Source organism: Kryptolebias marmoratus, linkage group LG11 (assembly GCF_001649575.2).
Source record: "Kryptolebias marmoratus isolate JLee-2015 linkage group LG11, ASM164957v2, whole genome shotgun sequence".
In the NCBI taxonomy this organism is placed as follows: Eukaryota; Metazoa; Chordata; class Actinopteri; order Cyprinodontiformes; family Rivulidae; genus Kryptolebias; species Kryptolebias marmoratus.
This window is the reverse complement of record NC_051440.1, coordinates 27336121-27350537: the sequence shown is the minus strand read 5'-3', so window position 1 is coordinate 27350537 and position 14417 is coordinate 27336121. Positions and strand designations below refer to the sequence as shown.

The 14417-nt window shown below is 40.4% G+C and overlaps 3 protein-coding genes across 3 annotated transcripts in view; all 3 read left to right on the top strand.

Annotated features, from left to right (window-relative positions):
* The window catches only part of LOC119617479 (cytochrome P450 2J6-like), a 10255-nt gene extending 6967 nt beyond the window's left edge, over positions 1-3288 (top strand). The window contains exons 6-11 of the mRNA XM_037978437.1: positions 890-994; positions 1119-1257; positions 1839-1924; positions 2023-2124; positions 2211-2352; positions 2428-3288. Of these exons, the coding sequence (XP_037834365.1) occupies positions 890-994; positions 1119-1257; positions 1839-1924; positions 2023-2124; positions 2211-2352; positions 2428-2609 (756 nt within the window). The 3' untranslated portion in view covers positions 2610-3288. The remainder of the gene's footprint in view (positions 1-889; positions 995-1118; positions 1258-1838; positions 1925-2022; positions 2125-2210; positions 2353-2427) is intronic.
* A 1620-nt stretch (positions 3289-4908) lies between these two features.
* Positions 4909-11391, top strand: LOC108249532 (cytochrome P450 2J6). Its single transcript, XM_017438982.3, has 11 exons — positions 4909-5105; positions 6428-6590; positions 7494-7646; positions 7742-7902; positions 8192-8260; positions 8958-9062; positions 9368-9506; positions 9945-10030; positions 10369-10470; positions 10552-10693; positions 10770-11391. Exons 1-11 carry the CDS (start codon positions 4944-4946, stop codon positions 10946-10948), a joined length of 1461 nt encoding a protein of 486 aa, XP_017294471.2. The 5' UTR covers positions 4909-4943; the 3' UTR covers positions 10949-11391.
* Positions 11392-13990: 2599 nt separating this feature from the next.
* Positions 13991-14417, top strand: part of LOC108249530 (cytochrome P450 2F2) — a 15548-nt gene continuing 15121 nt past the window's right edge. The window contains exon 1 of the mRNA XM_017438979.2: positions 13991-14402. Coding sequence (XP_017294468.1) covers positions 14241-14402 — 162 coding nt within the window. The 5' untranslated portion in view covers positions 13991-14240. The remainder of the gene's footprint in view (positions 14403-14417) is intronic.

Genomic DNA, 14417 nt, shown 5'->3' with positions numbered 1-14417 from the left:
TACATCCATCCGACCGTACATCCATCCATCCAAACATCCATCTGTCCATCCATCCGTCCATCCATCCATCCATCCATCTGTACATCCTTCCATCCATCCATCCATCCATCCATCCATCCATCCGTCCGTCTATCCATCCATCCATCCATCCGTCCGTCCGTCCGTCCGTCCGTCCATCAATCCATCTGTCCATCCAACCATCCATCCATCCATCCATTTAATTCATGTTCAGTCTGAGTCCCATCAGGTCTTTCATTTATTCAATATTTTTGTGGTGTTTCTTTGTTTTAGCCAGCTTTTAGTCCATTTTATTGTATTTGTTTGTTTTTATTGTATTTATTTTATTGATGGGTTTTCCTGTTTGTTTGTTTTTTTTGTATTTTTTTACTAACTTATAAACCACACTGTTTTTAAATGTGCAAGAATATATTTTTCACATGACACAACAAAGCTACCACTTTGTTGCTTGTTTGTAGATCAGGAAAAACAAGTTTAGCACATTTGTTTGCATGAGGATGTTATGGTCCTGATTAGGGTGGTGAATGGCCACATTGGGCCCTCAGGCCTTGTTTTTCACACCACAGTTAAGTCCTGATCCACACTGATCTGTAGAACGTTTACAGCGGGTTGGTTTTATGGTTTACACCAGACCGGGTCACACTGGAACAGGTCCAGCTGCTCCTAATCATTTTTCTTTAATTTGTTTAGATTAAATTTAATATCTTTATCTCGGCACAAACACAGATTAGGAGTTATCATCGCTCTCTGTGGTTGATGTAAACTCTATAACCTGCACAGACTAATATTTAACATGTCTTATGCAACACTTGTCAATGGAAAGAAAATATTGACAAAAGTGATCAATTTTAAGATAAATGTTTCTTTTTAGTCTTGCCAGGATATCGCCATGCGGTTGATAGATGAGCACAAGAAGAGCCGAGTCCCAAACGAGCCCAGGGATTTCCTCGACTGTTACCTGGATGAACTGGATAAGGTGTGTGCAGCCGGAGTGGGCTCCTTTCAGAAAACATAACACCTGATTACCTGAAAACCTGAGAAGCTTCAGTGTTAATCAGTGATTTACCCGATCAGAGTTTTTACGTTTCTCCTTGTTTCAGAGAGGAGATGATGGTTCTTCCTTTTCTGAGGAGCGACTTTCAAACTATATCCTGGACCTCCGCTTTGCCGGAACCGACACCACCTCCAACACCCTGCTGACCGGTTTTCTTTACCTCATTCATCACCCACATGTACAAGGTAATCCAGACAACACAAACATGGCTACAACTCGGTCAACTTTACAGATAAGGAGCTAAAATCTGGTGTGGTAGTAGCTGAGAGTCATCTCCAACACACCCCGACTGATTGTGTGAGAGCTTTGTTTAAAACTGTTATATCTCAGGATTGATTTTAATGAAACTTTCAGGAATTAATGGATGTTGGTACCTGAATACAGGGCTACAAAGAACAATCCACCGGACCTTTTTAAGATCTGGTCTAACATTAGTCCCAAGATTCAACTAAAATGGACACAAGTGTTATTTTCTGTTGTCTAACTTTTATTTACTGTCATGGGATGTATTATCTGCTGAGGCCATGTGATAATGGGGGATTAAATGAGGGTGTAGAGCTGAAAACCTTTGGATCTGGGTGGATATGGAGCTTCTAAGGGGGAGGAAATGATCAGGACCACAGAGAAGATTCATGGATGTAGAGAAGGAGGAGATGGAGGCAGATGATCTGCTGAGTCCACGTTTGTTAGCCACCCAACAGTTGGACATTTTTATGTAGTTTTGTTAGTGTTTTGTTGTTTAAGACATCAACATGTGATCCCTCAGAACGGTGTCAGCAGGAGATCGACCGGGTGCTGCAGGGGAAGGATCGGGTCAGTTATGAAGACAGGAACGACATGCCGTATGTGCAGGTGACGTGACTCGTAACGGGTTTGAGACTTTAGGTAGTTGTGCCTTTGCATTGTTATCTTTTCATTTGACAAGACAAACAGAATCTGTTTTAATGCAGGCTGTGACCCATGAAATGCAGAGGGTCGCCAACACGGCTCCGCTCAGTGTCTTCCACTCCACAACCAAAGACACAGAGCTGATGGGATACTCCATTCCTAAGGTGAGAAACTTCCTGTTCAAATGTTTTTACATGAGATAAACCGAAGAGGATCCTTTCTGACTTTGGACCTCTGGGTTTCCCTTCAGGGTACGATGATCATCCAGAACCTGACCTCGGTGCTGAAGGAGGAGGGTCAGTGGAAATTCCCTCACGAGTTTAATCCTGAAAACTTCCTGAACGAGCAGGGAGACTTCGTCAAACCGGAGGCCTTCATGCCGTTCTCTGCAGGTAAGCTTGTAGAAAACATCTTACAAACCCAGAATATACAGACGGATCAGATAACTGAAGATAACTTCTCCTCAGGTCCTCGGATGTGTCTGGGAGAGGGTCTGGCTCGTATGGAGCTCTTCCTCATCACGGTGACCCTGCTGAGGAAGTTTAGGTTCCTCTGGCCGGAGGACGCTGGAGAACCAGACTACACTCCTATTTTTGGGGCAACTTTGAGTCCAAAACCTTACAACATGAAGGTCCAGCTGAGGTCTTAATATTGAGCACATGTTCTGCAGAAACACCCAGATTAAAATCATTTAAGGTAGTATCTCCCTGGGCTGTGACCAGTGAGCCGTGCAGCTGTTGAAATCATGGCCTGTTTTTATGTGTAAAACTTGCAAACCTGTATTCTTGGCTGCGCACATTATTTTATATTTACATCGTACCGGCCTTGGCCCAATCTGTACCCAGCTTGTCAGTCGACCCCATGTTTATGATTTACTCTACCGGAGGACACTTTTGGGCAGATCTGGACCAGTTTTTAAAATAATTAATATTAAAATAACTATATTAACCCATTCCCCATTAGTAGCGGGTTCGGCCCAGCAGGGAGGTTGTTCTCCAATCTTTTTGGCATGACCCTGAACCCCCCACTGCCCCCCGACTGACTTATTGGTGTGAGCGAGACACAAAAAGAGTAAAATAATGTACATAATAGGAAGGACGGTGTGTGTAAATGGGTGAGAAATGATGTAAAGAGCTTTTGGAGAAGTTAAAAAAGGAAACTAAGAACCCCTGTAGATGCAGTGAGACATTTTGGTTTGACAATGAACAATGACCTGTAACATAAACAAAAGTTTAAAATAAAGTTTTTCAGTGAATAACAATCATGATGTTTTTTATATTTTTCATTTTATGTTTGTATCTTTTCAATAAAGGGATAAAATGAATAAAGAAATCTCAGAATGAAATGTTGTTTATTTAATGAACATACAAAGTTTTCTGTCTCTCCTGAGATGCTCTGAGTTCACATCCAGTCATTCTTGAACATTTTAGATTTTTTCCTAAAGCTACTTCTTGTTGGCCGCGTGTGTTTTAGTTCTCCTTTCATTAAGCTGCTATCTGTACAGATGATCCTTATCAGTGCCTCGTTTCCTTCAGGCACGTCGACTTTAGAAGTTTAGCTCATTAAATAAGATTTTTCCTTATTGTCCAAGATGGCAAGCAAACAGAGCTGTCCTAGTTCATGGTTAAAGATTTAGAATTGCACAAATTAATTTAAAATAAAAGTAGAAGGAAGAGTTAGAACACTAGTTTAGTAAATCCAAAGGCAGGACAGAGACTCACAGTTAAATCCTGGAGGTTTGAGTCCTAGACCGGGCCGGGAGCCAGGGGTTTGGACCGAGCACAGGATGTCCAGAACAGCTTTCAGACAGAAGAGGACGAGTGGGAGGCTGGGGCCAACTGCAGGGAAGACAAAACATAATTAGCAACTGGTTGGAGCGAGAAATGGCTCTCGCTGCAGAGAGCTTCTGAGATCACTCGAGACGTGAAGACAAACAGAAACCCTGAAGGTCGTGCATGTTTATGGACTGTAGGTGGAAACCAGAGTAACCTGAGAACAAACTACAGACAGAAAAACCCCATGGAGAGTCAAACCCACGACCTTTTTGCTGTGAGGCGACAGCACTAACCTCTGCACCACTGCACCACCCCACTCATCAGTTACAGTTCATTTATTTTTATTTTTTGACCCTTTTTATGTCTTGGCTGGTTGGTGCAGCACGTCACAACAATCATAACCATCCAGGCTCATACGAATATGAATTACATTGAGATAAATGTTGTTTTTTGTAAATGAAACAGATTTTAACGCCATAAAAAAATCTACATTTTTGAATAAATCAGTTCATGGAACATGCCGACATCAACTGATCTTTCAGTTGAGCCACAATCTATAAAGTTTATACATCTGGTTCAAGTTAAAAAGACACAAACTTACTGATTTTTACTTTTTTTTGTTGTTATTTTATTTTATTTTACCAACTTTATGCTCTAGATTTTCTTCTTGCACTCTTTTCTCTGCTTCAATCTTTAAGCTTTGATATTTAAAAAACAAATGAAACAAGAAGTAGGGTTTTGGGGATGACACTTTGGTGGTCCTGCAGGTAGAAAATGGAACTACAAAATAAAAGTCAAGTAAAGTGTGTTTGTAAACACATTTAAAATAAACAGCTGTTGGTCAAAGTCCACTATGTAAAAAGGTAAAAAGAATAACAACAAAGCATAAACAGTACAACAATGATGAATTACATAAAAACTAATTAAAAGAAAGCTTAAAGGATGGAATCAGTTCAGTTCTCAGGTTAACTAATATCGATTCGATCTCACATCAGTTTCACTGTAAGAGATTTTTTTTATTCATTGGTCACCTTTTACCTCCAACCTGAGGTGGTTTTATCTGACCTCTTTCTTCTGTGACATTTTGAGGCTAATCACCTTTCATGCAGAGAAACAAAGTTCACAACCAAAGGGGGCGGGGCCAGCTGACACTCATCTATACATCTGACGCAGGTGAATCCCTTCACTTCACTCACATCCAAACAAACATGTTTGTTTCCATCGTTCTCCTGTGGCTCTGCCTTTGGTTCATCATCCTCCAGCTCAAAGCTCGGAGGCCGAAGAACTTCCCACCGGGACCCCCAACCCTGCCAGTGCTTGGGAACCTTCTGAACCTGAATTTGGAAAACCCATTGCAGGACTTTGAGAGGGTAAGAAAAATCCATCAGTTTTGGATTGAATTCTTTAAATGTGTTGGGTTGTTGTACCATTGATTGGATTATTATTAGAGGAAAACAACATTTCTGAAGGACGAAATAAATGTTTTTAAACCTGTTGTGACTCTGAAAGACCTGTTCAGGACAACTGGTTCTCAACAGCTTTGTTTGTTTTTTTACAGAGTGGGTCACGTACACTAGTGGCATCCCATTCTTAATCCATAGAGTTTAATCTGATGTTGGCCCACTCTGCTTCTATAACAGCTTCAGCTCTGATGGGAAGGTTTTCCACAGCTTTAGGAGAGTTTATGTGAATTTTGGGCCATTCTTCCTGCAGTTCATCTGTCAGACCCTGATGTTGAACAGAGGACTCACAGCCTCTGCTGTAGTTCCTCCCAAACTTTACCCCACTCCATCCGACACTTTGCTCTACAATGAAGCTCTCTCCTCTCTGTTCCTGAGCTGATCTGAAGGTTGGAGGTCTGGAGATGTTGACTCTGCAGAACGTTGGTGACCTCTGAGCTCGTCAGCATCCTCTGAGCCCACTCTGTGGTTTTACATGGCCGAGTTGCTGTCGTTCACAATCTCTTCCACTTTGTTCTAAAACCACCAACATGACTGGACTTATTGCTCAGGTGGTGTCCTGTCACGGCACCACGCTCCTGAAAGTGACTCATTCTTTCACAGATGGCTGTAGAAGCCGTCTGCATGCCTAGGTGCTGATTTTATACACCTGTGGAAGTGATTGGAACACCTGAATTCAATGATTTGGATGGAATGTGAATACTTTGGGCGGTGTAGCATATATCAGTATAGCATGAACTGTTTGCACACTTGGAGCGCTGCCAGCTAATGTTGCTGCTTATTTACAGTTAATTTGTCAAACCTCAGTTCCAGATAAGCCAGTGTTTGTACAGTTTTCACAGAAATATCTACATAGGATAGCACAACGACCTTTACACTGCAGGTTCCAAAGTCCAGTCCTACCTGAGTCCCTCTCAGACCACCCTTACCTTTCTTATGTGAGCATCTTATCTAATCTAGACTCCAAAGAGCTGACTGCCTGCACATATGCTGTGCATCCAACCAATACACACACTGTCTTATGTTATTTCCACACAATGAACTGATGAGTCTAAAAATCTAAGAATCAATTATCTATCTAGCTTTTGATCAACATGTTGCAAAATCAGCTGCTTTTGGTGCTTGAGTAAAAGTTCAACTTGTTTTCTGGTGGTTAAAAATTAAGACAAATATCAGTTATTAATGTCGATAAGGGTTTTGAGTTAATTTAAAGTATCTCTGTTCTCTTCTAGCTCAGGAAATCTTATGGAAATGTCTACAGTCTGTTCATTGGTCCCAAACCTGCCGTGATTATCAACGGGCTGAAGGTCATGAAGGAGGCCATGGTGATCAAAGCCACAGACTTCGCTGGACGACCTCAAGACCTGTTTATTAATGACATCACCCAGAGAAAAGGTAGACCCAATGTTTCATGTTGTTTGGTTAAACTTTACTTTTTAGAAAACACATCTTAGGCAGGAAGACGGAGAGCCTCAGGTATTGACAAGTTGCACCTTTTTGTTGCTCTGACAGCTGGCTGATTTCTCTCCAAGTTGCCTTGATCTGAGCTTCCTCAACGACAATGCTCATTATGACTTGTAGGCTTAATCTTATAGTCAGGTATATAGTTAGCATTGTTGCTGTATCTTGTCAATCTGTAGGTGTGATAGCAGGTTTCGCTCTGGAATGTTGGAATACTGGGTTCAAAGTTGTTTTGTAGTCAGTTATCCATGTTTTTATAGTTCCCACATCCTTCTCGTACAGCTCCTCTCAGTAGGCTCATATCGTAGGATTCCAACACTGTTGAGTTCTCTGCCGTTGTCCATGAATGTCTTCTTCCAGTCATCGATGGCTCATCAGAATGTCCTGATTCCCCAACATCTGACGCGGACCTTGTTAGTCTGGGCGACATCAAAGCTGACATGAGGTTGCTCAGAGGCTGGCACCAGGGTTTTATCAACTGATCTGGGTCCACATAAGACTTCATTTGGGTCCAGATCTGGCCCTCAGTTTGCCATTTGGTGACCCCTACTTTATGATATATTTGTCATAAGGTGGTGAGTTAAAGAACCCCAAAATGCAGACTCAAACACGAGGAAAATAAGTGAATAACTACTAAGAGTTACATAACTTTACCATATATTTGCGTTTTCCAGAATATTTTAAGGTTTTCTTGTCTGCCCCTCTTTTCCTTCCTCCACCCTTCCTGGACTTTTTTATTTTACTTTGGCACTGAGCTTCTCCAAATGGTGCATTAAGATCTGTTTGAAGGGAATTATTGTTGAACTGCATGCTCTTTGTGTTGCTGCTGTTCTGTAGGAGTGATCCTGGCGGATTACGGTGAGAACTGGAAGGAGCACCGCCGCTTCGCTCTGATGACTTTGAGGAACTTTGGTTTGGGAAAGCAGTCCATGGAGGACAGAATTCATGATGAGATTTGTTACACGGTTAAAACTCTGGAGAAAAATGTTGGTATGTCACCCATCAGTCAACAGAACGACACTCTGGGTGCTGCTTCAGTTTCTGTGGCTTGTTGTCCGACTGAATCTGTTTTAAACCTTTCACAGGTGAGACTTTCAGTCCTCAGGTGATGTTTCATAACGCAGGCTCCAACATCATCTGCCAGATTCTGTTCGGTAAACGCTACGAGTACGATGATGACATCATCAAAGTCATTGTTCAGTGTTTCACTGAAAATGCCAGATTAGGCAACGGTCTGTGGGCCATGGTGAGTCTGTTAGGGGATAAAACTGAATCAGGTTAGAAACAGGCTTCTCTTTTCAGTGTTTCTACAGAATATTAGCATTTCAGCTGCAGCTTCTGGAAGTTTTACATAAAACTGAACTGTAACCCAACATTAAAACATCGAGCAGCTGAAGACTCAGGATGAGCGTTAGCTTAGTTTGTAAACATATATATATAATCTGATACAAATTAAATGCTCCTAATGGTTCATGCAGAATCAAAATGCAATATGTTTGGATATATTTAAACTAATAATTCATCTTTCTTTGCAGCTCTATGACTCTCTTCCTCCAATCCGTTACCTGCCACTGCCATTCAAAAAGGCCTTTAAAAATGCAGAGGTAATGGGAAGAAATCTTTTCCACTCATTCTCTGCTTTAGGTTTCTCTCAGCACTGAATGATGATCGCCATCCAGCTGAAGCACTGAGACGTTTCAATAGAGCCATTGTTCAGTCAAATCTAAACACAACAGTCTCTTTGTGCTGATGCAGACATAAATCACCCTTTTTAATATTCCATGAATGAAGACAGACAAGAAAAAGCCATGATATGGTTGTTCTGCGCCTGTTAGATTTAAGCACAAAAGATTTTGACTCCTTTAACACTATGTTGAGTATTTGCTGCATCCTCAGCAGACTGATGTGTGTGTATTTATATACACACTGACACAGAAATAAACTGGAAGGAAATGGCTGCTGATGGCGCTAGGTGTGATTCATGGCCTCCATCTTGCTAGGTGCTACATGTATCACTCTGTACTGTTTACATATTGAAGCCACACATTTTTAACACCTTGTGCATGCTTTATTCTGTGTGTTATCATTCTATAAATACATAGAAAGAAAGTGAAGGACTCTATATAGCACCTACCAAGATGGCAGCCCAAATTCTTGCCTTGTTAGCATAGACCGCGCCATGGTTGGCCATTCCAGTGTATTTCCATTTCAGTGGGGACAATGCAATGCACATTTTCTGTAAACACTGTATCAGTGGAAAGAAAAAAACGATATATATTTGTTTGTCATTTTAAAATTTAGATTTGTGAGAACCTTATTTTTAATTTGGTGGAGGAGTTCAAGAAGACCAGAGTTCCTGGAGAGCCTCGACACTTTGTTGACTGTTATCTGGACGAACTGGACAAGGTGGGTAAAGGAAACGTCGCTGAGTGTTTAACTGATTAATCGTTTGGTTTAGAGACAGCAACACTAATTTAAAAACTAAAAGAAGCAGAACTCTAGCTAAAAGTAGCAAAAGGCTGGCTAAAAGCTAAAAGCAGCAGAGCGACAGCTGAAAACTGAAAGATGACATAAGACTTGTGAAGTTAAATAATTTGAAAAGTATAAAAGTTAAAACCCCAATCATCTCCTGTATGAGCTGAATGTTTTGATATAGGAACAGCCAGGAAAAGTATTTGCCTATTATCTTCCAACAATCGTTGTTTTTTCAGAGAAGCGGTGAAGATTCTTCGTTTTCAGAGGACAGGCTGCCCTTGTACTCTCTGGACCTTCACTTTGCGGGGACCGACACCACCTCCAACACCCTGCTGACGGCTTTTCTTTACCTGATGAACTTCCCTCATGTACAAGGTGTGCCTGCAGGAGCATCAGCACTGAGAAGTGTTATCGTTGGTTCTTTACTCAACCCTCGTCCTTCCATCTCTAATGTTTCACATAATACAACATTTTCAACTGTTTTGACCTTGTTTTTGCAAATACTTTATTTTATGTTTGTCAAACCGTGTATATTGGGCGGTTCTTACAGGTTCAAGTAAAAACAGTAGAAAGAAAATGTGTCCTTGTGACTGCTGAGTTGACTCATCCCTTGAGATTAGGAGCCTTTTTATCCAAGAAGCAGAGAAAAATAAGTTGAAAAACGTCTGATGATGAACACATTAAAAGATTACAAGAAGGTCTGGCTCCTTTGGGAGCAAAATATGGAGAAATTTGAGTTTACAGAACACTGCAGGAGATTAAGAACTGTGACATCGTGATGCTTTAATATTTGATGTTATTTGAATCCTTCAGAGCGATGTCAGCAGGAGATCGACCAGGTGCTGGATGGGAAGGATCGGGTCAGTTTTGAAGACAGACACAACATGCCTTACGTTCAGGTATACTGAAGTTACAGCAGACACTAATAATTATTCCCTTTGTACGTATGTTTGATCTTATCGTCTATGGAAGGCACTTTGTTCAATGTTATATAAATTAGAATTTATACGGTGCAATAAAAACTTGGAATTATACCATAGCCCTGGGTAGACTGGGATTCAGTAGTGACTTGTTACTCTACAGGGTCCACCGGGTCCGTACTTACTGGGTACGTACCCAGTAAATACCATGTACGTACCTGATACAGACTAGTTACCTTACAGGTACATACCTGCTACCGACAAGGATGCTACCAAACAAAAGTCAGATCCCACATCAATAATGTGTCCTTACCCAGGCTGTGATCCATGAAGTCCTGAGGGTTGCCAACACGGTTCCCCTCAGCGTTTTCCACTGCACAACCAAAGACACAGAGCTGATGGAGTATACCATTCCCAGGGTGAGAGGCATGTTGTTTAAATCGGATTTTACAGAAGTGAAGAGCATCCTTTCTGACATTTGGTTTGTTTTTTTCCTTCAGGGTACGATGATCATCCAGAACCTGATGTCGGTGCTGAGGGAGGAGGGTCAGTGGAAATTCCCTCACGAGTTTAATCCTGAAAACTTCCTGAACGAGCAGGGAGACTTCGTCAAACCGGAGGCCTTCATGCCGTTCTCTGCAGGTAAACTACCATAAAACTCTCATTTAAGATAAAACAAAGCCATCAAAATGACTTTGAGGTTCTTCTGGTGTCTCAGGTCCTCGGATGTGTCTCGGAGAGGGTCTGGCCCGTATGGAGCTCTTCCTCATCACGGTGACCCTGCTGAGGAAGTTTAGGTTCGTCTGGCCGGAGGACGCTGGAGAACCAGACTTCAGTCCGGCCTATGGGATCACTTTGTGTCCAAAACCTTACAACATGAAGGTCGAGCTGAGATGAAAACATTAAGGTGGTCATCAAAACAAATGACCTCAGGTGAATTCTATAAAACTGACCTCTATGTCAAATGGTGAACTATCAAAATAAAGGCAGAAGCAATAGCTTAGGTAGGCTTGATCATATTTGGATTAATAATCTCATAACTGTTGTTGTCACAAAATAAAGTACTGTGTGCACCCCTAGATAAAAATATTTTAGAATTTTAAGTTTTCACTTTGTTTTGTGAGTTTCTGACTTCCTGTTAGTCATCAGTCTTTAGATTTTCTAATAGTTTGTGTGTCATATAAATGCTGATTATTTTACTGTATGTCACTTCAGGCTTAAAGGATATTCATATACTACTTTCTCTGTCATAATGACACTGATTTATATGGAATTGTTGATGTTGGTGCAGAACTTGCTGCATGTATTCATGGATGATAAATAAAAAACATGAGAATCCACAGTTGTGTTAATGAAATCTTTTTACGCAGATAGTTTAAACCCTTCTGTAAGGTGAGGGTTGCTGAACAAATGGATTCATGTGGAAATCCCAGCTTTGTTTTGGTCCAACTCCAGGTCAAATCACATCTCTGCCAAATGTCACAATCGCAGTTCTGATCGCATCAAACTCCAGCTTTTAGGTGCAGAAAAAAACATCTGACTCAAGTCACCTCACACTCACCTCGACAGATAACCCAGGTCTCAAAACAGAATACAGAATTTTATTTAAATCAAGCCGGTTAGGTTGTGCTTTCTCTGCATTTCATACAAGCAGCATCTGCTTCAATAAACCTGCACCGAGAATCTGGATGTGGTACAAACATCTTACACACCAGAGACGTTTCTCCTTTTGCTGCACCAAAATAAGGGATCTTTATTCAACTGTCTGCAAAAATAAATAAAATCTGACTAACATTCATCACTGTAGTTAAATCCATCCATCCATTGTACAATATTTTTTGTTCACCGTGGCTGAACCATTACACGCCCCAACTTCAGTGATTTAATGTTCTGTTTTTAGCAAATGTTTATCATAAACATATTAATATTACAGTTATGACAATAATGAATGAAATAAAGCACAGCTTGATCATGTAGAGCTGGTGCCTACAATGACACACGCAGGGTTGTGTATTCAGGTGAATAAATGAAAACTAAAATGTAGACCAGGATTTTACAGTGAAAGTGATCGACTGTCCACAGGAACTCTGATATATGAAGCAAGGCATCAGAAAAATGCTGCCTTAATTTACAGCCTCATAACCAGCGAGTCAAACCCTCCCTTCCTGTACATTAATGTTTCACTTCCTGTTTTCCTGAACAGTCAGCTATTTGTTTGAAGATTTTATCTTTAACATAAAGAAACACAAAGTACAGAACCAGAGCAGTCAGAGTTCAGCTGTTAAAACAAACCGGCCACCTCCCCCCTCCCCCTTCCCTTGTTCTGCTGGGGTTTTGTTTCTCCTTCATCTTCCTTCAAATTAAATCTCAGAGACCCAAAACTTCCCTCCAGGACCACCCACCCATCCGGTTCTGAGGAACCTTCTGCAACTGAGGCTAGAGAACCTCTTAAAGAACTCTGAGAGGTTATAATTAATGCTGGAATAAATGCTAATCCTTTAGGGTGTTACAAGTTTTTCAAAATAAAGTTACATGTTATACTTTCCTTCAAGTTGAGTTTAATTCAAATGTTGCCAAAACTGAGTTTAATAGTATTGTTAAATAAAATATTGTCATGCACATTTGCTCTATTTTACATCGTATTATTTATATTTTTCATTTGTGAAAAACTTTAATGGTTGTTATTAAATTCTAAGTGTTTTTTAAGCAAAGTGCACAAACATGTTTTACTGTTTGCTTTATAATGAGAACTGGCTGCAGGTTCTGCTTACGTAAGTCAGTTGTTTTTTTTGTTATTTTTTGAGAAAAACAAGCAAGGTTATGACCCACAGAGCAAAGAGATAGTGACTAAAGTTTGAACCCTTTGTTATCTTTCAGATAACGATTATGTAACTGAGTGTTTAGTTTCCATAAATCAGATTAAGATGTACGGTAAAACAGGGGTCCCCAACCACTGGGCCAAGGGCCGATGCAGGTCCATAGATCATTTATTTGTTACTGGGCTGCAAACATTTTCCAGAAAAACAAAAAAGAAAATCTGTATAAATATTTACATTGGTCTGCATGATATTATATTTTGAATAGCGTAAGTTTTCTAGTTTTTCACATTCTAGCGAACCTACAATCTGTCTTTAATACATGCTTGATACATGAATACTGAAATCCCTGCCTTATAACTTTATCTGTATTCAATATTAAGTATTCTGAGAATACAGACAAAACCTGAGAATAAGAGCCCTGTGGATAATATCTAAGAAGTAAAAATGTTTTTCCTGATTTCCATTTTGGATGAGAAAGACTGAGGGCCAGACTCAAAAGAATTATAACAATTGGTTTAGCATTAATCAATAATCCTGATTTTTTTTTTAAACAGTAGCTACTCCTCCACCTCTACATGTTGTTCTAGAAACATAAACATTTAGATAATTAGCAGTGGATTCATTTAAAATAACAAAACCCTCCTGTTGTCGGTTTCTGTTCGACAGAATAAATCAAAATGAGGATCAGTTATCATGAGCTAACAGAGATCTGATGGTCAATAATCCACATTTAATGATTTCATTGTTTTGTTCTGGTAAAGCAACTGTTTATTTTCACAAGATTTTTATGATTTATATTTTTAGAGCTGATTTTTGCTTTAATTAATCTGGGTTGTGGACGAGCCGAAGAAGCCGGAAGTGAACTAGCGTCCATGCTAAGCTAACGCTAGCTACAGCTAGCAGATCCCAAATTACACCGATAAAAACCATCAAAAGGTGTATTAAACTAAATATATTAGGGGAGAATAACTGTATCGATGGTGTTTGTATACTGCAATGTAAATCTGTGTAAAAGTTAGAAAAATTTAGAAAATCAAAATATTCCGAGAGGAGTCAAATTACTCCAACAGCAGTCCAAACGGGAAGTGACGTAATACGCCTTACCACGAACGTCATCACGTCGCTTTGATTTGGTCCCTTATCGCAAACGTCGGCCAAAAAGTCAAATACTTTCTGACATGTCCCGGTAATTTATTCCCTGACTTGGTTTATCTTTATTCACTCAAAGATTTCACTTCCTGTTTCTTTAAACAATCTTTAATTTATTTAACCTCCTGACTCACTTTAACCAGAAATAATCAGGATACAAGCAGAGCAGTCAGATCTGAGCTGCCAGCTGCTCTTTTCAGTCCAGTCCTGTCCAAACCACCATGTTTATCTCGATTGTTCTGCTGTGGTTCTGTTTGGGCTTCATCCTCCTTCAACTTAAACCTCGGAGACCCAAGAACTTCCCTCCAGGACCCCCCACCCTGCCGGTTCTGGGGAACCTTCGGTACCTGACCTCAAAGAACCCCTTGAAGGACCTGGAGAAGGTAAGGAGAATAAAA

Coding starts and splice junctions, on each gene's coding strand:
- LOC108249532 (XM_017438982.3), top strand. CDS start 4,944: ATGTTTGTTTCCATCGTTCTCCTGTGGCTCTGCCTTTGGTTCATCATC. Junction 5,106..6,427: donor CATTGCAGGACTTTGAGAGG/GTAAGAAAAATC, acceptor GTTCTCTTCTAG/CTCAGGAAATCTTATGGAAA. Junction 10,471..10,551: donor TGGAGTATACCATTCCCAGG/GTGAGAGGCATG, acceptor TTTTTCCTTCAG/GGTACGATGATCATCCAGAA.